This window comes from Ochlerotatus camptorhynchus, unplaced genomic scaffold, assembly GCF_037179485.1.
Source record: "Ochlerotatus camptorhynchus isolate MF236.1 unplaced genomic scaffold, CSIRO-AGI_Acam_v1.1 ptg000323l, whole genome shotgun sequence".
Lineage (NCBI taxonomy): Eukaryota > Metazoa > Arthropoda > Insecta > Diptera > Culicidae > Ochlerotatus > Ochlerotatus camptorhynchus.
This window is the reverse complement of record NW_027040811.1, coordinates 983,299-1,007,528: the sequence shown is the minus strand read 5'-3', so window position 1 is coordinate 1,007,528 and position 24,230 is coordinate 983,299. Positions and strand designations below refer to the sequence as shown.

General features: G+C 41.3%; 2 protein-coding genes across 2 annotated transcripts in view; both read right to left on the bottom strand.

Annotated features, from left to right (window-relative positions):
- Positions 1-24,230, bottom strand: part of LOC135707912 (uncharacterized) — a 123,321-nt gene that overhangs the window by 31,795 nt on the left and 67,296 nt on the right. The gene's annotated exons all lie outside the window — the stretch shown is intronic.
- Positions 15,531-18,300, bottom strand: LOC135707904 (caspase-1-like). The gene is made up of 3 exons (XM_065229814.1): positions 17,637-18,300; positions 17,247-17,579; positions 15,531-15,956 (listed from the first exon to the last, which is right to left on the bottom strand). The coding sequence occupies exons 1-3, from the start codon at positions 18,043-18,045 to the stop codon at positions 15,727-15,729; spliced, it is 972 nt and encodes a 323-aa protein (XP_065085886.1). The 5' UTR covers positions 18,046-18,300; the 3' UTR covers positions 15,531-15,726.

Here is a 24,230-nt window from a genome sequence, read left to right as displayed (position 1 = left end):
ATATCAGAAATCATGTCAATTAATGATTTCTGTAAAAATTCCATTTTAGGGGCAGTAATGCTTCCTAGGTCAAAATTGCCAAAATTTCCGTTAGAACGTTGGTTAGTATTTTGATTTCCACCCGCTGCAATAGCAGCATAGGTAGCTCCATTAACTCGCTGAACATTGTTAGCAGCGAGGGGCGTAGGTACAGATGAAACATTTGAAGCAGGGGTGATATTTGTACCTACGGGTACGAATGTAGAATTTGTTCCTCGCTGACCGTTGTTAACAGCAGAGGAATTTGTACCTGGTCGGAAACGTGGAGCGTTTCCTACCTGTCGGTTAGAACGAGATTGTAGGATCGCTTTGCGAGTCTTACATTCCCAAAAATTGGATTTGTGGTTTTCACCACAATTTGAACATTTAAATTTCTTAGGATCTTCCTTCACAGGACAGTCGTCCTTTGCGTGAGAGGAATCACCACAATTCATGCATTTAGCTGGCATGTAGCCATTTTTAGTTCCGTGACCCCATCCCTGGCACTTACGGCACTGAGTGAGGTTTTGGAAATTTCCTCCAGTCTTCCTGAAGTGTTCCCACTTCACTCGGACATGGAGCATAAGGCTAGCTTTTTCTAAGGCCTTAAGGTTGTTTAGTTCACTAGACTTGAAGTGAACTAAATAAAAATCATTAGAAATCCCGTTGCGCGAATCGCCAGGACGGGATTTCATTTTCATTTTGATTACTTGGAGTGGCACAACTCCAAGTAATTTTGCCAGTTCATCTTTGATCTGATCCAGGGATTCACCACTGGGCAGTCCTTTCATGACAACCTTGAACACACGTTCAGTTTTGGTGTCGTAAGTAAAAAAATTGTGCTTCTTCTCAGTAAGATACTTGAGAAGACATTTAAATCCGTCCAAGGTTTCAGCCAATACACGGCATTCACCCCGACGTCCAATTTGTAGTGAAAACTTAACTTTCACGAAATTCAAAAGTTCCATGCGAAGAGCATGGAAATCGGTAGTGGTTATCACAATAGGGGGAATCTTTTCCTTCTTGGCATTAAGCCGGGAAAGTTTACTAGAATTTTTCTTGGATGATGGATCATTCTCATCATCCGTGAGCAAATCAAATTGACGACTCAAATTAATTTCATCGGAAGGGGGATCAAAAGTTTGCCCCTTTCTTTTGAGTTTAGGCGCCATGGCGGCAGTAAATGTTTTATCCAAATCGAGTTCCAAGCAGATTACTATAAGAATCTGAAGGATCGAAGAGGAATTTTCCAAATCGATATCCAAGAAGGATTACCTCGGGTAGGGTCCAAACACAATTTTTACAGGTTGAGCACTGAAAAGTGCTGTTTAAATTTGTTGCAGCTTTAGGTAGCAGTAACACTTCCTTAAGCAAAAAGCAAATAGATCCGCACGGCAAGAGAGCACGATGCGGACTGTCTACATAACCTTGTAGATGATGACCTCTCATTCATCCATAGAATTTTGCTAGGATTAATTCAAACTCGTAATTGTTATGAAAACAGAGCTGTCATCGGAATCTTCACATGAAAATGATAATCCATCGAATCCCCATTTTGAAAGTAGTTCCAGGTCTTCACTGATATCCGGAAAATCGAGCGATAAAATTCGTTTGGTAGTAGTGTGGTCCATTAACGACTGAAGTTGAGTTTCAGCTGATATCTCAGACACTGGGAGACAACTTTCGCGAGCTTTGATCAACCTCTTATATGTGGGATAAATCTGCGAAACATTACATTGCTTTGTCGTATTACGCAACAACGTCCATTGATCCTTGGACAAGTCCCCCGTCAAGGAATAAGGACAAACCTTCGTCTTCAGTCATAGATCGCTCACTTTGAGAAACGTTGTGCAATTTCCAAACCTGTCGAATTTTTCTTGCTCGAGAAGGGGATGTTTGTAATACTTCATGCACAAGTTTTGCCGCGTCCTCATATCCATCTGCCCGTGCATTCATTTCCGCCGCGTAAGCCAATTCCTCGCTTGTTCCCGAGCTTCTCAGAACTTTTACTCTTCGTCTCTCGTTTTGCGTATTCAGCCCGGCGAACGATTATTTTTTTGCCGTCCTTGGACTGTCTCGTGTGACATTTTTAGAAAAACTGGTCCCTAGCTCTGCATAAAAACTGGCAATAGCTCTTCTCAATTTTCTGCAGTTGTCTTTCGAAATTCCAACCGATTTTTAAAGCACGTGATCCCGAAAATGATGCATTTTGATTTCACGAGATTTACCTACACTCAAAAAATTGCACACGTTTGATCGAAGTGTTTGAACACTTGATTTTTTAAATGCACAATCACATTTACTTTAAGTGTATTTCACCTTGGTTCAATGTGTTATACACGTTAATTTCTGGTGTTTCAAACTTTGAAATGTTGAAAATCATTCACTATATATTCAAGTGTATAGCACATTGAATCACACTACTGTTCAAAACAGATGGATTTAAAGTGTTTTGCACTTCAATACGATGTGAATTGCTTGGTCAGAAAGGTAAACATCGAAAGCAAGAGTTGTGACTTTATCCTATCAACCCGCCGCATATATGATGACAACCGTGGCACAGTGAGATCGAACGAAGACTCCGGCAGCAGCTCACCCCAACAGTCAATGATCGAATCCCAAATCAGATCCATTAAAAAGATATGTGACAGATCTGGCCTCTGGTAGTTTTGTTTATATATTTGTCGATTCATTTTTAGTGTCGGTAAAGTAGAAGTCGATAAAGTAGAATATTGTAGAATATTGAACTATGATGTGCAAAGCTATTGATATCACCATATGAGGCACATAGAATCCAAGTGTGTCACAATTCAAATCCATAGTGTTCGGGCATGGTTCATAGCACAAAATTCACACATGAAATGGATGTGTTTCACAATATGCGCAAAATTAAGTGTGAGACACATGATGATGACGTGTGGAATTTTTTGAGTGTAGTTTCTTCTTCCATACTCCGAACAATTCATTGCGAGCCGGTTGATAAGGACTCATTTTTCACGAAAAATAAAACGCAAATAGATGTAATAAATACAACACAAGGATCACCGATGTTGTCACTTTGACAGCACGTCTTAGCTTAAGCCTCGATGACCGCAATGCATCGATGTTCAAAGAAGGCCGACCATAAAATTACAATAAAATACAAAAGATTCTATTGTTGACAATTAATCATATTGTAATTCTACACGGTTAGAAAAAAGTACCCCAAATTAAGTTCTTTTCACTCATCTCGGCACTATAGTGCAGGAACCCAAAAGTAGGTAAAGCGGGTCAAAGTAATTTTCATTTACTTGTGTGCAGTTCGTATGGAATTTTCCACTGGCTTTTTAACCAAAAGTAAGTTAGTTTTACCCAATAGTAGGTAAATATGATTATACTCAACGTTGGGCTCCCACACTTTACTACCCCTGTTGGGTGGTTTTGCTCCTCCGTTTTTGACAACATAAGAAGGAGAAAAGGAGACAAACTAGTCAAAAGAAGGTAAAAGTGAACTGGCCGTTGGGTACTTTTTTCTTACCGTGTATTGTATTGGTCAAATAATCAAATACTCACCACAATAGGTTTACAACATGTTTTATGAAATCAAAGTTTTGCACGATAAAAAAACAATAAAATTTATTGTGATGAGATCAATTGAGTGGTGGTGTTCTCCAGTACACAACGAAAGGCTGCCTGCAAGCAGCGAGCTGCAGCCCACATGAGCACCCATAGAAGGAGCAAGAAGCCGAACCGCTATTGATCGGAATCAGTAGCTCTTCGTGAGTCACTATGGGCCATCTTCTCATCTTGCGCGTCATACTAAAGAGTATACACAGTGAGAACCCCGCTCAAATTTCTATTCCTACACAAAACACAAGCTCCTGCTGCAGTTAGCAAATAAGATTTATTGTATAAGACCACGTCACTATTGCGTACAACCCCATAAGGCTGTCCCTTGTAGTTTTTTTAACCTTTGTTTTGCTTTTCAAAAAAGCAAGCATGTCGTTTTGCTTTTCACTGCAAGAGCTAGAAATCGACCTGACGTGCTCAAAAAAAAAAAAAAAACTTCGTATGGCGGTAACTTGGAAAAACGCGATTTGGAGGTAGCCACAATGAGATTTGTTTAGTCATTACTGAAAATATAATTCTACTGGATTTAAATTTAGTAGTAGCAGTAAAATTACGTTTTTTTTTTATCTAGTTCGCCTTACAACTCAATCGCGTTAGCTTTACGGAGCTGATAATTCACTGTTCTTTGTTTGTAACAAACTTCACTTGATTCTATGTAGGGGAAATGACGGCTTCGGCATGACAGACTATTTTCGGCAACCCAAATTGAAACACTATTTTCACTGGATTTTCTTACGAAAACACTTCGCTGAATGCATGCAAACGATTCTTTATGCTTTCAGCTTCAATTTGACTATATTTTTACCACTGAGAAAAAGCAATCTAGCAGGGTTTTCTTGAAATGAAACACACGCACTACAAATTGTAGTTGATTTCGAGTTGCCGATAATAGAACAGCAGATTTACATGCAGTTCAAATGGAACGGTTGCCGAAGAAAAACTGGTTGCCGACAATACTCGCTCTCACTAGAGAAGATTGGAGCTTTGTAAAAGCGTTTCAAAACAGTTTTTGACAATTCTTTCGACTGAAATTGTTAGAGCAGCTGGCAGCAAAAGATTGTAAACAAACCAATACTGCATATGTGTGCGTTCCATAGAGAAAAAGGCTATAGAAAGAAGGTCGCTGCTTAGGTTGCCGAGAATACGTAAATTCCCCTATGTTTAGTAGGAGTAGGCCGAATTACGTTTATTTCAGTTGATTATGATTGTATATTGGTTTAACATTTCAATTGATTAGCCTACCTGGCGCTGGCTCTTCAACTGTGTTTAATTAGATATTCTAATTTAATATTTGCGTTTTTCTTCTAGTTCACAGAATACTCCTTGAGGGTTGTAAACCCCTCAGCTACTCAGTGGAAAAAGTTATCAACAGGGTCGGAAGGAAGGAATACGGTATACCACTCTCACTCTTCAATCTATGCTGTCAGTAGTAACTCACGACGATAGGGTATTGTCCATAAACAGGGCAAAGGGGAAAGACAACATGAATGATTCACTTATGGTTTTCTATGCTCAAAAGCCACAGAGTCAATTTCCTACTGAATAAACCACAAAGGGAGGGAGGCATGAAGACTCCTTTCGAGTCCGGAGAACGATACACAAAAGAAATGGTAGTGAGATTTTCAACTAGTATGAAAAGTTCTGGACTAAGAAAATTACATGTACAATAGCATTATATTCTAGATTTTACGATACATAGTTTTTAACATTGTGACGTCACATTTTACTTGCGGTTTGGCTTCGTTTTCGGGGTTTCTCGGCAGTGGCGGTGGTGGTGGCGATGGGGCGATGGTGGCGGTGATGAAGCGGGTGGTGGTTATTCTGGCGAATCACTAATTGGTCTAATTCTGGTGACTGCGTGGCGATTGCGTGATAACTCGCCCGGTGCATGCAGTTCGCGGAGCGGTGGCAACCAAAACAGCATAGAGGGTGGCGGAAGAGAAAGAAGCGGGACGATATTGGCTCGTTAGAACCCGCGGTAGCGACTGCTGCACTGCTCCAAGCTGGTTCTCCTGAACCCAGCTGGAGGACCAATCCCGAACGCGTGTCACAATGGACTTACCGCTGCAACGTGGCCTTTGCAAAATGGCTTCGCTAATAATGCCGGGCTTGTCCTTTGACCTCGAACACAATGGCGCTCGCTCCAGGACAAATGCTGCCAAAGAAAAGAAAAAGGCCCTTTGTGGACCTAACCACGCTTATTAGCACCTCGCCATACACATTTAATTAGCCTGCCCCTTTCAAAACCAAACCAACCACATAATTACTCATACAATACATAATTTTTTTCACAAATTTACAATAAATGTACATAAATTTACCTTTTCTTTTAGAATTATCTGCACGGTAACAGTCAACCGTCAGTTTGGGGTGACAATTGGTCGAACTACCCTAACATTAAAGAACAATATAACACATTATTTTCAGTTCTAATTTTACAGCTAGCACTACTAACCACTTTTACTAACGAAATTTTTAAACACGACTGACACTACTAACTTTTCTTTTTACTAGCCCTAGACCTGTAATTAAACAAAACACACTATTTAAAAAAAACCACACTACACATTTTTACCTCGCCCTTTCAGCGAACCTTTGGGAAAATTAGCACGTCGCGCACTGATTCTGTTCCCGAGTGCGGTTGAAACAGAATTAACCTGACTCCTGCTAGCATGCCAAGCAATAATCCGCAAAAAACCACGAAATACGAGCAGACCCGAAATGTTGCTGTATTTACATATTTATTTCACCCGTCGTTGTCTCTCCCCTTACCTTATATATGGACAACCTTTTCGGCAGAGCGCCTGCTGTCAACCAGTTTGATGAGAGTGAGTGGTACCGCAGGCGAATGGAAAGGTATGGGAAAGTGAGCGACCAACAGCAGAGTTGGATTTAGGACATTCTACAACACTGTTATACAGTCGATTATGAGTGCACTTGTGATAGAGTCACAAGCCCACATTATGGAACCATCGGTTACAATACCCCTCCGACCGCCTGAAAATGATACATGCATCATTTTCCTTGAATGAATTACCAATAAAAACCTACTTTTTCTATCTTTTTACCTTGGGTAAGAAACAAAAACTATCTTTACGGTATTGTTTACATCGCATCTATGCTTTCTCTTCCTCTCTGGAAGAGCAAATAAACCGATGTTTACTCTCTTTTCTTAAACTATCAAATCGTTCCAGTGCGTGAGTGATCCAGTGATTATCAGCTGTCAGTCATTGTTTATCTCTTCCCTAACTCGAGTCGGTTCGCGGAAAATTTATCTCGTTCGAGCTCTAAACGATGAGAATTCCAGTTAAATTTTCATTGATCGGTTTTGTTGCCATTCGGTCGGTTTGCGGGAATTCATCATGGACCAATATTCCGAGGATCAAATGGATTTATTCTTCCGGTAAGTACTTTTAACAAATCATTATTGACGCGCTTTCTATCCGTATGCGCATCTACTATTCAATTCTCTTTTCCTAACTTTTGTTTTGTTTACTTTCAGTCTCTCTCCCTGGTCTGCAGCTCCAGGAAGAAAAGTTGGATTAGCGAGCTAAGTATCCTGTTTTTATTTTACGTCAATATCCCATTGACAAAATCTAGCGGAACTATCTGGTAATCATTCTATCTTTTTTTCGTTTCAGGTGGCGGGCTTCAAATCGGCGGAGGAGAAGATTCCGAGGTGTTTTCCAGAATCGTCAACCAACTCATACAAGCTTGTACCGATCCTGGCTTTTACGGTACATGGATTGTAACACGGTGCGAGTTTCGCGCTGAATTTGTCTACGGCGGAGGACTGTTTGAAGCTTCTTTTGAGGACTCTCTGACCGACTTGATATACTGGTGCGGGCTTTTTCCGACGTAAGTTGTAATATTGTGAATTTTTCGAGTATTGCTTCTGTAAATTTTTGACTACGAGATCGCGAATAAACTTATCAACCTTAGATTTGTTTTCTAGTCTTTTTTCATCCGAAATTACCGTCTCATCCCTATCGACTCTATGTTCATCACCCCTTCCTACTACTTCATGACCAAATATGATCCTATAGGGGGAGAATCCAGTTGAGCTATGAGGAGTTGTGTTCAATATGTGTTCGACTTCCGATATCCGAGTATCCCAGAGAGTTTGGTCTGATCGGACGTAGGTACGAATGCACGCATTTATGGTCCTATTTAACCTTTCGACGGGGTTTGCCTGACAATGGTGTCGCGAGTTAGCTCAATGTTGGATGCGGAACTTTTCGAGGAGGGATTTGAATTCCTTCGATAGGAACGTGGAAGCATTGTCCGATATCAAGCATTCTGGCACGGCGTATCGTCGAAACAGGTTATCCTCTAAGATCTTGTTGACCTGGGTGGTGGAAATCTTGCGAAGCGGAAACAACCAACAGTATTTCGAGAAAAGGTCCATCACTACGAGTAGATGGCAATGGCCGGTCTTACTTCTAGGAAGCGATTGAATGAAATCAAGGGCAATGATCTGAAAAGGCTTCGTAGTAACCCTCTGTTGCCCCATCACAGGATGTTGGGACTGATTACTCGGTTTGCTTTCTTGGCAGATCCTGCACTTTTGCACGTAAGCCTTGATTTCCTTCGCCATATGGGGCCAGTAGTACTTCCTACGGACCTTCGCCAGCGTCTTCTCGTAGCCCATGTGTACTGCCTCATCATGTTCCTCAAACAAAACCTTCTCTCTCAAAGCGAACGGTACGCAAATCTTCCACTCAAAACGGTAGTCAATGTTCTCCGGGCTCGAGACAAACTTCTTCAAAATCCCATTCTCCACTCGAAAATCCTTGAAGTTCTCCGGCTCCTCGATAACCTTCTGCGTCATGTAGTTGTACCAATCGGACTTGGCCGATGCTGCACTGACCTCTTCTACGGCCCTGGACAGAGCGTCAGGCACGATGTTATCGACTCCTTTGCGATGGTGAATTTCCATATCGTGTTTTTGCAATTCGAGGCTCCATCGACATAATCGAGAGGATGTTTTCCAGCTGCTCCGAAGGATGTACGTCAAAGCAGACGCGTCGGTGATTACCGTGAACCTCGAACCTTCGATATAACACCTGAATTTTTCCAATGACCTCAGGACTGCTAAGGCCTCCTTCTCGGTGGCGGCATATCGCTGCTGTGTGGCACCTAATTTTTGCGAAAAGTAGGCGACCGGCTTGTCGATGTCATCGTACGTCTGGGTCAGAACTCCGGCAATGGCGGAATCGCTAGCGTCACAGTGGATAGAAAACGGCTTGGAAAAGTCGGGGTTCGTCAATATGGGAGCGCTGATCAACAACTCCTTAATTTTGACAAACGACGCTTCAGCGGACTCGTTCCACTTCACGACTTTCGGTTGATCTTTGAGCAGATCAGTTAATGGGCGTACAATCTCACTAAAGGTGGCTATAAACCGCCGATAGTAGTTGCACATACCCAGAAATCTCCGCAATGCTCGCAGCGACTTTGGACGTTCGAAATTGAAAATGGCTTCGACCCGATCCGGATTTGGGCGAAGTCCGTTCTTACTCAAAATATATCCCAAGTACGGGACTTCCGACACACAAAATTTTGACTTCTGTAAGTTGATGGACAGATTAGCGGCTCTGAGTCTAGATGCCAACTCCTTGAGCCTGTCCAGGTGCTCCTCAAACGTGTTGTTTATCACGATGATGTCATCGAGATAAACAAACACGTTTGGTTCCAGCTCACTCCCGCCGAGGACCCGATCCATCAATCTCGACAAGGTTGCCGGGCTGTTCACTAGACCGAAGGGCATCCGAGTGAACTGGAACAGCCCTCTCCCTAACACCGAAAACGCGGTGTACTTCCGAGAACGTGGATGCAACGGAACCTGCAGAAAAGCTTTCGACAAATCTATCGTGGAGATGTAACAACTCGGACCTAAGCGACTCAAGATTCTATCGGCGTGTGGGAGAGGGTAAGAGTCCCGAACAGTTCGCTCGTTGAGCTTCCGGGCATCTAGACATAAGCGGGCTGAACCATCTGGCTTGTCCACTGGGACAAGGCGGAGTGACCAATCACTGTATGACCGTTCAATAATCCCACACTTCAACATACTGTCTAGTTCCTGATTTATCTTCTCTTGCCTAGCGGGTGAGGTTGGAAATGGGTTTATGCGCACCGGGGGAAGCTTCTTCGCTTCGTCCGACAGCTCGATTCGATGGCTAATCATCGCCGTTGACTCTAGACGACCTTCTACTGCGGGTTTGAACAACTTCTTCACTTCTTCTAGTTTTTCCATCTGCTCTTCTGTTAAAGAGGATTCCACCGTATGTTCTCGTAGCTCTTCTACGGAACTGGGAAAATCGGTGGCCGCAATTGTCGGCATGATTCCAAACGACTGCCAAAAGTCTGATCCTAAGATCAGTTTGCGTTTTACAGATGGAATAACTAGAGCTGACAGAATCTTTGTTACGCCATTGAACGTAACTGGCAGATCTACGCATCCTGAAACTTCCAACTTTTGCCCACTGGCCGTAGCGATATCGTTGTGGACGGGTTGTAGACGCAAATGGCACGTTTTGAGTAGAAAACTTGAACCATAACCTAAAATGCTGCGATTCGCACCGCTATCCAGCAATCCAATCAGTGGAACATCCAGGATTTCTACTTTTACAAAGGGTCTATCATCGTCCGCGATTTTTAGAAAATGCTCGCTAATTTCTATATTGGAGGAGTGCATATATTCGTCGTTACCAACTTGCCGCAAACCTAATGAAAGAAGACTACGATCGGGATTACTAGGGGTTTTCTTATCGTACTCAGCTGCCGTCTGCCCCTCCAGACGGGAACTTAAGCGTTTTTTGCACAGAAAGGGCAAGATTTAGTCTCCACGTTGTGGAAACCACACTTGTAGCAGAATTTATGCTTGGGGCGCTCGCACTCAGATTGGTGATGACCTGGAAGGCGACAGTTATAACACATGCCGGGCTTGGGCGGAATGTACGTATCCAGTAAAACCTTCAACCCATCAGACACAGACTTTTTACCGTTCTCATCATCTCCAGACTGCTGATCGCGTGCCGGCTTTCTGTCTCCTTTTTCCCTATTTGGTTTATCCGCTGCTTTCTGATCCGATCGAGATTTTGCCGGCTTTTCTCCATCTCTGTTTGGTTTCGAATTCATATATGATCTCAATTCATTAACTTGGGAACGATTCCTAGAAGGTTGTTCATCTTGGTTACGGGTCTCATACTTATACCAAAAAGTGGCATCCAGTTTGCGACCAAAAGGTTTCAGATCTGCAAGATTGTCAATTTGAGCAGCTACTACATGCCCTTTGTAATCCGCTCTCAAATTTCTAAACACGATCTCAAATTTCTTTTTTTCTGAAATTGGTTTCGTTAATGAGTTGAAAATTTTTTGAATGTCAAAGAAGAAATCCTGAAACTTTTCTTTAGATCTTTGTTTCCTGTCAACAGTTCTAAACTCGCTCACGTGGTCGTGGTCTGGGCTCAAAAATTCCTTTTTCATCTCGGCCACCAACTCTTGCCAAGACGTAAAATCCTCATTCTCCACCCCTTGCATAAACCAAACTTTGGCTATGCCTGAGAAAAGATGGATCGCTGAACGAAACAATTCCTTATCGGAGACGTTTTCCGATTTCGCATAAAATTCCACTTCCTTAATGAATCGCATCAAACCTTGACCTCCGTCCCTACCGTCATAACGGCGTAAATTCCAGTCCGACACTGGTTTTGTTCGCCGCGTATTTGGGCCACGGGACCTATGTTTTGATCTCCTCGGTGGAGATGCGGACAATGACGACTCAGACACTGAATCGGAATCAACAACTTTATTATTTGGATTTGAATTCTTACTCGATAGATCAAACCTATTCAGAATACGCTCCTTAGACTTCTGGCGAACTGTTCTTGCTCCGGACGGTTTTGCAATACTGGGTGGAACATACGAATCTGAAGTTGGTTGTTCCAAAGTTGACCGGAGTAGACGACGCGATTGATTAGCACCTGAATTTGACGGCTTTGATCCTTCTGCAACCCGTGATTCCCCGTCGGTATCATCTGTCTGTGTCTCCTGTGACACACGCTGTACATTCGAAGGAACTGGTAGACCTAACTGTAACTGGGTCAGGGAATTTGTAATCTGCAGCATCACTTCCTTGCGAATCGAATCAATCGGAGAAAACATAGTGAAGAATGTGCTATACCACCGACGAATAGTACCTAGTAGCCTGTCCAGATCTTCTAGATCATTATCTTCTTCGGCGGCACTTTGAATGGCAGAACATCGAGCAAAATAATGCACTAATCGTGTCCCTAATGCATCCCTAATGCCTTCGAACTCCTTCCTTTGTTTTCCAAATAATCTCGAATTTCCTTAATCTTTCCATCGATCAACCTAATTTCTCCATCAACCGTACGAGTTTCACAGATTGCAAAATCAACTTCTTCCGGATCGCCTCTTTCTCTCTTCAACTTTTCCCTCAAACGTCTTCTGATTACCGATAAACTTTCATCTTTCTCGAATTGAACTGCTCTAACCTCTAGTTCGAATTCAACCTCTTCCTTTTCTAGATGGTGAACCAAAAGGGTCCGGTATTTTATCTGCATTTCAGAATCCATAACTGTGAATCTATCGGGTGGTTGGAGCCTTCAGGAAGTAACGAGTGTTCGAATCGTGGCTAGATCAACGTCTGTGCCCTGTCCAGACTCACTCTTATATCCAACTGTACTCACCCTTCTCAGTCGCGATTTGATTTAATCGGACTCCAGGACGGTTTTCAACGCAGCCTTATATATTCTAGGGCCCACTCGTTACATCCGGAACAACTCCAACAATCTCGAAAACTTCTCAGATCTGCAAAACAACATCGATTCTGTTAGATTCTCGCTAGCGTCAAAATATAAACAAAACAAATGAATGAACAGCAACAAAACAAATCAATGGAATATGAGAACCCGTAAGGGGTGCTTAAATGCTACAAAAAGAATTCGAAATTATAATTAACTGAACTGCATGCAAAATTCTAATAACCGAGAATTACTAAATGCATGCTAAATACTAATAATAATCACTTGCACTTGTCGTTTGGAGAAGGCAAAATAATGAAACAGTTTTTACTGTTTTTACCTCCCTCGGTCGGGAGAGGAGAGATACTGTAACCGAAATTCCTGAAAAATCAATGAAATTATTTTTATGTTGGGCGCCAATTTGTAAACCCCTCAGCTACAAAGTGGAAAAAGTTATCAACAGGGTCGGAAGGAAGGAATACGGTATACCACTCTCACTCTTCAATCTATGCTGTCAGTAGTAACTCACGACGATAGGGTATTGTCCATAAACAGGGCAAAGGGGAAAGACAACATGAATGATTCACTTATGGTTTTCTATGCTCAAAAGCCACAGAGTCAATTTCCTACTGAATAAACCACAAAGGGAGGGAGGCATGAAGACTCCTTTCGAGTCCGGAGAACGATACACAAAAGAAATGGTAGTGAGATTTTCAACTAGTATGAAAAGTTCTGGACTAAGAAAATTACATGTACAATAGCATTATATTCTAGATTTTACGATACATAGTTTTTAACATTGTGACGTCACATTTTACTTGCGGTTTGGCTTCGTTTTCGGGGTTTCTCGGCAGTGGCGGTGGTGGTGGCGATGGGGCGATGGTGGCGGTGATGAAGCGGGTGGTGGTTATTCTGGCGAATCACTAATTGGTCTAATTCTGGTGACTGCGTGGCGATTGCGTGATAACTCGCCCGGTGCATGCAGTTCGCGGAGCGGTGGCAACCAAAACAGCATAGAGGGTGGCGGAAGAGAAAGAAGCGGGACGATATTGGCTCGTTAGAACCCGCGGTAGCGACTGCTGCACTGCTCCAAGCTGGTTCTCCTGAACCCAGCTGGAGGACCAATCCCGAACGCGTGTCACAATGGACTTACCGCTGCAACGTGGCCTTTGCAAAATGGCTTCGCTAATAATGCCGGGCTTGTCCTTTGACCTCGAACACAATGGCGCTCGCTCCAGGACAAATGCTGCCAAAGAAAAGAAAAAGGCCCTTTGTGGACCTAACCACGCTTATTAGCACCTCGCCATACACATTTAATTAGCCTGCCCCTTTCAAAACCAAACCAACCACATAATTACTCATACAATACATAATTTTTTTCACAAATTTACAATAAATGTACATAAATTTACCTTTTCTTTTAGAATTATCTGCACGGTAACAGTCAACCGTCAGTTTGGGGTGACAATTGGTCGAACTACCCTAACATTAAAGAACAATATAACACATTATTTTCAGTTCTAATTTTACAGCTAGCACTACTAACCACTTTTACTAACGAAATTTTTAAACACGACTGACACTACTAACTTTTCTTTTTACTAGCCCTAGACCTGTAATTAAACAAAACACACTATTTAAAAAAAACCACACTACACATTTTTACCTCGCCCTTTCAGCGAACCTTTGGGAAAATTAGCACGTCGCGCACTGATTCTGTTCCCGAGTGCGGTTGAAACAGAATTAACCTGACTCCTGCTAGCATGCCAAGCAATAATCCGCAAAAAACCACGAAATACGAGCAGACCCGAAATGTTGCTGTATTTACATATTTATTTCACCCGTCGTTGTCTCTCCCCTTACCCCATATATGGACAACCTTTTCGGCAGAGCGCCTGCTGTCAACCAGTTTGATGAGAGTGAGTGGTACCGCAGGCGAATGGAAAGGTATGGGAAAGTGAGCGACCAACAGCAGAGTTGGATTTAGGACATTCTACAACACTGTTATACAGTCGATTATGAGTGCACTTGTGATAGAGTCACAAGCCCACATTATGGAACCATCGGTTACAGGGTGTGTTTCGTTTTAATTGAAAACATGTGATAACCTACCTAACTAAGAGTATAACAACTTAACCTAACGTGCTAGATCGCGTATGATCTGATGATCTGATGATCTGAAATCAGACAGCCAGACGGTGAACCTCAGAATTTCGTGTCCATGGAGGACTGTTTAGGATCATCCTAAGGATCTTGGTCTGGATCCTTTGGAGTTTAAGGGGATGGCATTTGGCGCAACTCGCCCCAGATTGGCATACCGTACTCGATTACTAGACAGCAAGATCATTTTTCAGGAACATAAGTGGATACAATGATCTTATCAAGACGTTGCACTTGGGTTTCGTTTTGTGAATGTGCTCCCTGAAAAGCAGCCCACTGTCTAGAGTCAGCCCGACGTAGACTACCTCTTTGAACCATTCCACCACTGTGCCACTGTGCAGATTTTGTTATTCTCAGACGGAAAAAGTCTGGGAGATTTTGAGTGTGGAAAAATTATGACCTGGGTCTTCGCCACGTTGATATCGATCTTCCAGCTGTTGAAATACTCAGACAGGACATCCAAGCCTCTCTGGAGTTTGGTAGTCAGAGCTCCGATGACCATACCCTTGTAGACGATGGATGTGTCGTCTGCGAACAGAGACAGCGATCCACCATCAGGACCATCAGGAGAGCCGGAATATTGGAGGTGAATAGATTGAACAGGATGGGCCCAATGATGTTGAAAGCATCCGATATGATGCCATTTAGAGATACCTGGAACGTTCTGTCCGATACATAGTACACCAAGACATCATAGTGAACTATAGTAAAGAGCAAATGGTTGCTCGTAAAAAAATCCAAAATACATGATCCATGATTTTCATTGTCATTGTAACCATGATATCTACTGTCATTTTTGTCCATTACCATAAAATCACAACGAAATTCATGGTTCACAACAATGAAAATCATGGTATTTCAGAAATTTACAGTGAAAAAGGGGGGTTCTTATTTTAACAATAAAAAAAAAATAATTTTTCTCCAACAAATCTGTTTTTTCTCCCGTACAATAATTTAGCAATAAATATTAATTTACTCGAAATTCAACAGTAAAAATCATTGTAATTTAGTCGTTTTATTATAATTTTATTTTTTTCGGTTGAAAACGTAATTTCAAAGTGATCGAATGATATGATCCATTTCCACTGTCTGATCGAACGCGAGGTGTCAAACTTTATTTCGCCTTTGCTATCCACAGAAGAATCAAGCATCTTATCAAACGTCGCTGCATTTACTTTGATGGTCTGAAGTACAGCTTCTTAGTCAGGGTGGAGTAGAAGCTAGGAATCTGTTTCTTCTTATCCAACTCTCCGTCGGAATTGCTGATCCGCTTGGATACGGCATTATTCGTTTCCGTCAGAATGTCATAAATAGAATCCGTTTCCAGATCACAGCTTTCGATTACAGTGCACAGTTCCTGAATCAACCAGCTTCCTTGTTCGTTCCGGAATGAGTAGTGACCTGAAAAGTTAAGCTTGATTTATGCTGCATGACCAACCAGAACAAATCAGTGACTGAATTCAATTGACTCAGAGCATTTTCTTTCCAAACAAAATTTACTCATATTTGCAAAAAGCCTGCAATTACTGATAGCTTATGAGTAACTGCCGGTTTTTCCAAAATATGAGTAAATTTTGTATGGAAAGAAAACGCGCTGAGTCAATTGAATTCAGTCGCTGAGTTGCTCTGGTTGGCCGTGTATAAGGAAATTCCTACACGGAGTAGAGTCACTCCACGCCAAATGACGAAACGATTAAACTCAACCTTCTTCGATTTGCATGAAATTTTGCATTGTTTGTTTGTTATGCACTGAGCCAGTTTGTTTGTTTGTCTACATACCTACATGTTTCGCCAAAGCATGTTTTAGTGCGAATGAAAACCCAGCAGAGTCATAAAAACTATGCTGGTTTTTATACTTTCATCACTGAGGTTGTTGGTTTTTGCCTTTGAGCTTAAAATTTGGAATTTATATGAAAAATTATGGATCAGTTTTATGAGAGTACAATGCTTGACGATAGATAAGAACAGTAGCTGCAGTTGTTGCTTCTTAATGGTTGGCTCCCGTTTGACAGTTTATACTGGCTCCCTGAATGAGTTATGGGCAAGCATTCAATTTTTTGCTAAAATTCGGCCATTTTGGATCTTGTATATTTTTTTTTCAAAATTTTTAAATGAATTTTCACATGAGATATTCTTATCGAAACGACGCCAAAGACAAATTTGTTAAAACAAATGGAGTGTTTTTCGGAAAAATATACACGGTATTTTTTTAAAATAAGATCATGCAAATCGGAGAAGGTCGAGCAAAAAATTCTTTGGCTTGGAACTGCACAGTAGCAATTTCATATAGCAAATAAAGCAAATTCAAGGCACGCTTACGCAAACCAACATAACCATCAGGGTAGGGGAAGTCTTCCTCTACCCGATGGTGATGTAGATTTGCGTTGGCTAGCCTTGACTTTCTAGAAATCATCGGAAGAAGTCACTGTTTACAAAAGCTGTTCCGCCCTAATTCCAGCTCTATCAAGATTTGAATGTTTTGTGAAAGCTGGCCTTTGTGCTTTGAAATTTCACGCAATGGAGTTATAACATGTTACAAGGCTATCTTGATGACAGTTTTCTTGTGGATAATTATTATAACACCCTTGTAACATGTTTTATAACTCTGTAGTCTGAACAAAGCTTAAAACTTTCTCAGAGTATTAAGGTGCACCATTCAAATCATTTTTCTCTCTTTCAAACAAAGCTTACCGTGATGGGAACTCATCACAACGACCAGATCGGCAAATTCCGGATACGTGAAAATCTTTGTCTGCGAGTCGACCTGATCTTTGGCACTATCCGTCTGAATCTGGCTCGCTCGCAGCTGAACACCATGATCTAGTTTTTTGCCACGGCATGCTTGGACTATGAACAGTTTCGGTTTTCCAGCCATTGAGTTCAAGGTAGTGGGAGTGAAATTTTCAATAAACTTGTACAAACTATACTGGCCATCTTTGGCCATCAACATGTCATTCTCTTCACCGTGTGTCAGTATCACCACCACTAAACAATCGGATTTTTCCAGATCAGCGTCGTTTTCCACTGTAAATTAAACCAATCACAGTAATCCGATCATCATATAAACGATTCACTACTCACGTTTCACCGCAGTCCGGTAGATTTCGCTCGAATTCATGTCTTCGTACACTTCAATATTCTCCTTTTGGAATCCGAGTCGAGGCAAACCATGGTATAATCTTTCGACGTCTTTGTCCGTACCGGTTCGTTTCGGATAACTCTTATCATCGAAAGTTACCTGATCGAATATTAACACCTTGCCACGTTTCGCTCCGTTCATAGAGTACAGCTTAGCGTTCGGAGCAGTAGGTGTGTTTAGAAACACGGATCCCTTCCGTTTCGGAATCGGCCCAACAGGCAGGGTCTCGACCGGTTTCGATTCGTTAAATCCAGCTGCATCTGCTTCATCACTACCGGACCCACTAAGGGTTGATTTTGCGTCCACCAGGTCCACCAGTTGCTCTTGCCGGAGGTTTACGGAGGGATCCATGATCTTGTTTCCTTTCAGCAGAATCTGACTAACAAACCGAACAGTTTGATTTCAGATTGCGAAATGGCTATGTGAACAGTGAACGGCTGATATCTGCGCATAATCTTGAATTTGCCGTGGACGGTGGTGGTGGTAATGGTACTGGTGTGGTGAATGGACCCGTGGATTTGTTATCAATCGACGACTTCAAAACTCGACGTCACTGGACTCGTGTTATCGATATTCGATAAAATGCGTTAACATTGTGATGTGATTCCTGGAAAGGCGGTGAATCACAATTTAATCTTTCAGTTCCTACAAATTCGATAAGCCTGATTATGCGAATATGTACCATTGTCATTTAAAATTTTGAGCAAATCCTCCTTCTTCACTCGAAATTCGATAAGTCAAAGTGAGGCTCGAAGCAAGCTTCATAAGAAATCGAATGAAATCACAAGGGGAAACGCACATATTTTGGTTATATTTTGACACTATTTGACGTTGTTTACAAGTTTCAAGTCGTTTCAGCTGGGTGCACATAAATATTGCCCAGAAAACGCATCAAAATAAGATCGTTTTTCTGAGGACGGCGTTCGGATGAACTCGCGTACTTTCTTTGGCATTCCACCATCATCTGCCGCACACTGGGTCAAGGGGGAAAACGACTTTAATGCGAGTGTCTCTTTAGCTGAGAGTTACTCAGAGTAACTCTGATAAAGAACAAGGCATATCTCGCGTAACATTTGAAAAGGGCCTACACTCAGAAAATTTTTCACTTAGATGTTACATGAAAACATATATAGATTTTTTCCATCTAGTTTTTCACGTAAATTTTACGTTTTTCATATGTAGATCGGTTCGAAAGTTTTAATTTCAATCCACATAAAACTGTAATAGATAGTAGAAGCTTTTGAAGTAAATTTCACTTTATTTTCATGTGAAAATTTCTCAAAGTGAAAAGATCTTTCCCCAATCCACTAGAAAGCAACATAGATGTTATAGAACTTTCTAAGTGAATTTTTTTACACTTTACCTTAAATATTAGTAAATTTCTTCATGGCATCCAAAATGTTGTCAGGTGTTCTAAAATGATTTTTCGTAATAATAAAAATAACTGGATAGATATTTGTTTATTTATTGGATTGTCCAGCTTAATGCAGATGGTTTCTTATATATATTTACACGTTTAAGCTATTTTTTACACAAAAAATCTTATTGTCAATCCAATGTAATGCAACTGGAAAGCTCTCCAGGCAGAAAGCTGACTGTAAATTTCTTTCTCTGCCAATCTTTCAGGTGAGATGGTAAGGAAATCAAACTCGTCGATTCCTCGCTCTACAAAAATATAAATATGATTAGTAAATGGTGTATGATGACGAAAATAAAACAACTTACTTGTCAGAAAATTCAAAAAAACCAATGGAATTTGCAAATGTAGCAACCAGGGTTTTGCATTTTCGAAACAAAGGAAATGAATTCTCTGCAGAATCGCTTCATTTCGAGCAATATCATTTTCGTGTATGTCACTGTGTTTCTTGTTATCGAGTCACGATGAACATTCCTCTTTTCAAACATGTCTGGAATCTCACTTGTTTCGTTCGCCAAGTGCTTCAGTTCATTTCATTGGAAGCAAAGACTTGTTTCAATTGACGCAATGAATGACTCGAAAACTGCTTCCTTCGTTTTTTTCCACTTTCGATTCAATTCGGGGCTCATTCAACTTGTCACGACCTGACGACGCAGGCATCAAAATATAGAATCCCGATAGTATCCACACAATATCGGTTGCCGATAGGGATGGTATCCGGAATATATGTAGTAATAATATATTATTTTGAATTAAACGAAAATTAAATTAACGAGGCCATTCTGGAGTCCAAGATGGCAGCCATCGGGGTCAGGGAAAGTCTCAAATACCCTACAATACGGTGATTTTCGGAACGGGGACGACGCGAAGGTGCCGAAAATCGATATTCGACGTTATTTTGGAATTCAATATGGCGGCCATCAGGATTCAGAAAGTATCAACTATTCTACAATATGGGTATTCTCGGAACGGGGATGCCGACAATCGATATTCGACGCCATTTTGGAATCCAAGATGGTAACCATCAAGTTTCATAAAACGTGTCAAATACCCTAAGATATGGGTATTTTCGGAACGGAGACAACGCGTGGCTGCAGAAAATCGATATCCGATTCTATGTTGGACTCCAATATGGTGGCCATGGGGTTTCAGAAAAAGTGTCAAATACCCTACAATATGGTTATTTTCGGAACAGGGACGACGCGTAGATGCCAAAAATCGATATCAGATACCACTTTGGAATCCAATATGGCGGCCATCGGGTTTCACAAAAAGTGTCAAATACCCTAAGATTCGGGACGAGGACGACGCGTAAAGGGTGTCCACGATGAAATTGCCACACACAAAATTGATTCGCAAAATTCGAGTTTTCATCCGATTGCCATCAAATTTTCAGGGATTGAGAAATAACTATTAAACTTCATTTTACCATTTTACTCGTATTTTATTTACAGTCCATACGCAAATGCCCGCACCTTGGCCTTAATCCCGGCCATAAGATTCTGCACAACCTGTGAATCAACCGTTTTTTGCATGTAAACCCATACTTTCTTCAGTTCCTCGACTGTCTTCACTACCTTAGGTCGTTTAAGAAGGTGCTGCTTCATAATCGCCCAGTACTTCTCGATGGGGCGGAGCTCCGGAGTGTTGGGAGGGTTGAACATTTTCGGCACGAAATTGACCTCATTGTCCGCATACCACTTCAGCACGTCCTTGGAGTAGTGGCATGAGGCCAAATCCGGCCAGAAGATTGTTGGGACGTTGTGGGCCTTCAGGAGAGGAAGCAGCCGCTTCTGGAGGCACTCTTTTATGTACACCTGTCCGTTCATCGTGTCCTGGGTCACGAAAGGTGCACTCCGCTTCCCGCACGTGCAGATGGCTTGCCAAACCAGGAATTTCTTCGCAAATTTGGACATCTTCTGAGTGCGGACATGCTCCGGAACGCTGAACTTATCCTTGGCCGTGAAAAACAGGTTGCCGGGGATCTGTTTGAAGTCGGCCTTCACATATGTTTCGTCGTCCATGATGCAGCATTCAACTTTCGTCAGCATGTTGAGGTACAACTTCCTGGCACGGGTTTTGGCGGACTTGTTCTGCTTCTCGTCGCGATTAGGGGCCTTTTGTACCTTGAACGTTTGAAGCCCAGCCTTAGTTTTGGCCTTCTGGACAAAACTTCGGCTTAGGTGCAGCTTCTTAGCCACATCCCTAACGGAGGCGTTCGGATTTCGGTTTAAGGCCCCAACTACGCGGTTGTGATTTTTGGTGTTGTACGGAATACTTTTTCCTTCACTTCTGGGCTTCCGATCGGTGGTCAACCGTTCCTCGAACCGCTTAATCACTCGCAACACCGTGGAATTCGCGATTCCCAACGTTTTAGCGATGGAACGATGCGAGAGATCCTTGTTCTCGTGATGAATGCGCAAGATTTTATCACGCACGAGCTGTTCTTTCGACTCCATTTCCGCGAGTTTTGATCACAGGACTTTAAAACTTGCAAGATGTAAATAATGCACTATGAACTAAATCGACCCAAATTTTCATTAAATTCTACCCAACGGTTAAAAAGTTAGAGCAATTTCATAGTGTGGCAATTTCATCGTGGACACCCTTTAGATACTGAAAATCAATATTCGATGCCATTTGTAGGCTATTTGAAATGGGAAGCCACCATTTTGAATTTCAAGATGGCGTCGGACATCGATTTCTTTCTTCTAGATGTGAGCTCGATTCCAAAAAACCCATATTGATCGGTATTTGTCAGTATTTCACAGTTTTTTCTGAACCAAAGCCGCCATTTTCGATTTAAAGACGGCGTGAGATCAATTTTCGGTATCTACGTCTCATCCTCATTCTGAAAATAACCATATTTTAGGACATTTGACAGTTTTCCGTCAATCGGAAGCCGCCGTCTTGGATTACAAAATGGCGGATATCGATTTTCGGCTTCTAGACGCCACCCTGATTCTAAAAAAAAACCGTTTGTATGGTTATTTCACAGACAAACAGACATAACACATTCAGTATTTCTCACTGTAAAACATCGTCGCTAAAACATTAGCGCCATCTGTTGAGTACACTGTGGTGAGCACTACGCTGAACAGATGGCAGTAGTGTGTAAACGTCAAACGCAAGGGAATTGACTATGCGCGCCACAGGTGGTGGTACTACCAACTAGTTAAATGCTTGTTCGATGAACAACTTGCTAGTGTTATGTCTGTTTGTCTGTGGTTATTTGATAGAATTTACAACTTTTTCTCAAACCGGAAGCCGCCATCATGGATTTCAAAATTGTGTCGGATATTGATTGCCAATCTCCAGACGTCACTCTGATTCCAAAAATACCCATATTGATGGGACGGCATCAGCATTTCCCATTTTTCCTGAAATAGGAAGCCGCCATATTGGATTTAAAAATGACGTCGGATTCGATTTCCGGCCTCTAGCCGCCATCCAGATTCCAAAAATACCTATATGGATGGGTATTTGATAGTATTTCCCACTTAATCTGAAATCGGAGCCGCCATAAATATAAATTTTCGATCTCTAGACGTCACCCCGATGAAAAAATACCCATATTGATGGATAAACAAATTACCCAACAATGATAAATTTAACATCAACGTGCACAGATATATGCGCATACGTTTAAATGAACCGAGTGAACAAGCAACAAAAGTCATAAAAACTGCACGAATTTGGATCGAACAGCTTCGCTTCAATGCAAAAGTAAGTTCATTTGACAATGAAAAAAATAAATTAACACGAGTCAAGTCGAAACAAACAGCATGAACACTGATCGAAAGTGGTTCTGTTGATGTTGACGGGGATCTGCTCGAAGAGAAGACAGAATGACTTTCAATTGAAAGTGATGGTTGACAGCTTCATCGTCCGTTGACGATTTTCGATTGAAAGTGACTTTGTGGTCGTCAGCAATGCACCGTTCGGATGCCATGTTAGGTTTTGTTTATGCCAGCACCACTCAGTAATTTTCATACTATAAATTCATGTAGAATCTAAGTGAAATTATCTTACATGAAATTCACATGAAATTTATATATATATTTCATCAAGTTTCAAAGCTTATCACATTGCTTTTAATATGATTTGTAATGAATTTTATTAACGTCATGTACTTTTCAGATCAATTGTAATATCTGAAGGTTACGTGTTTTTTCCAATGAAATTTATGTGACAAATTTTTGAGTGTATATTGAAAATGTAAATAAATCGGGTTTCAATACCATTTTATAGCATCGTTTGATAGCTACAAATCATGTAGGAATGTTCTGCATAACCGGTAAAAATTATTATAAAAACTCAATTTATAAAACAACCGATCAAAGAAATTTTTCGAATCATTTATTGACCCGCACGCTAAAACGACAAACCATGTATTATTTGGGTGTTGTGTGCTGAGATACAGATATTATTGTCATACTGAACTGTACACTCAAAAAATTTCACACGTTTGATCGAAGTGTTTAAACACTTGATTTTCTAAATGCACAATCACATTTACTTTAAGTGTATTTCACCTTGGTTCAATGTGTTATACACGTTAATTTATAGTGTTTCAAACTTTGAAATGTTGAAAAACTTTCACTATCTATTCAAGTGTATTGCACATTGAATCACGCTACTGTTCAAAACAGATGGATTTCAAGTGTTTTGCATTTCAATACGATGTGAATTGCTTGCTCAGAAAGGTAAACATCGATAACAAGAGTTGTGACTTTATCCTATCAACCTGCCTCATATATGAGAACAACCGTGGCACAGTGAGATCGAACGAAAACTCCGGCAGCAGCATACCCCAACAGTCCCCAAATCAGACCAATTAAAAATATACGTGAAAGCTCTGGCCTCTGGCAGTTTTGTTTATATATTTGTCGATTCATTTTTAGAGTCAGTAAAGTAGAATTCGATAAAGTAAAATATTGTAGAATATTGAACTATGGTGTGCAAAGCTATTGATATCACCATATGAGGCACATAGAATCCAAGTGTGTCACAATTCAAATCCATAGTGTTCAGGCATGGTTCATAGCATAAGATTCACACATGAAATGGATGCGTTGCACAATATGTGCAAAATTAAGTGTGAGACACATGATGATGA

Excerpts from the sequence above, each read along its gene's own strand:
- LOC135707904 (XM_065229814.1), bottom strand. The coding sequence starts at position 18,045 with ATGGATCCCTCCGTAAACCTCCGGCAAGAGCAACTGGTGGACCTGGTG. Across the intron at positions 17,580-17,636 it reads CTACCGGACTGCGGTGAAAC|TGGAAAACGACGCTGATCTG; the intron begins GTGAGTAGTGAA and ends TTTAATTTACAG. Across the intron at positions 15,957-17,246 it reads TGTGATGAGTTCCCATCACG|GTCACTACTCATTCCGGAAC; the intron begins GTAAGCTTTGTT and ends TTAACTTTTCAG.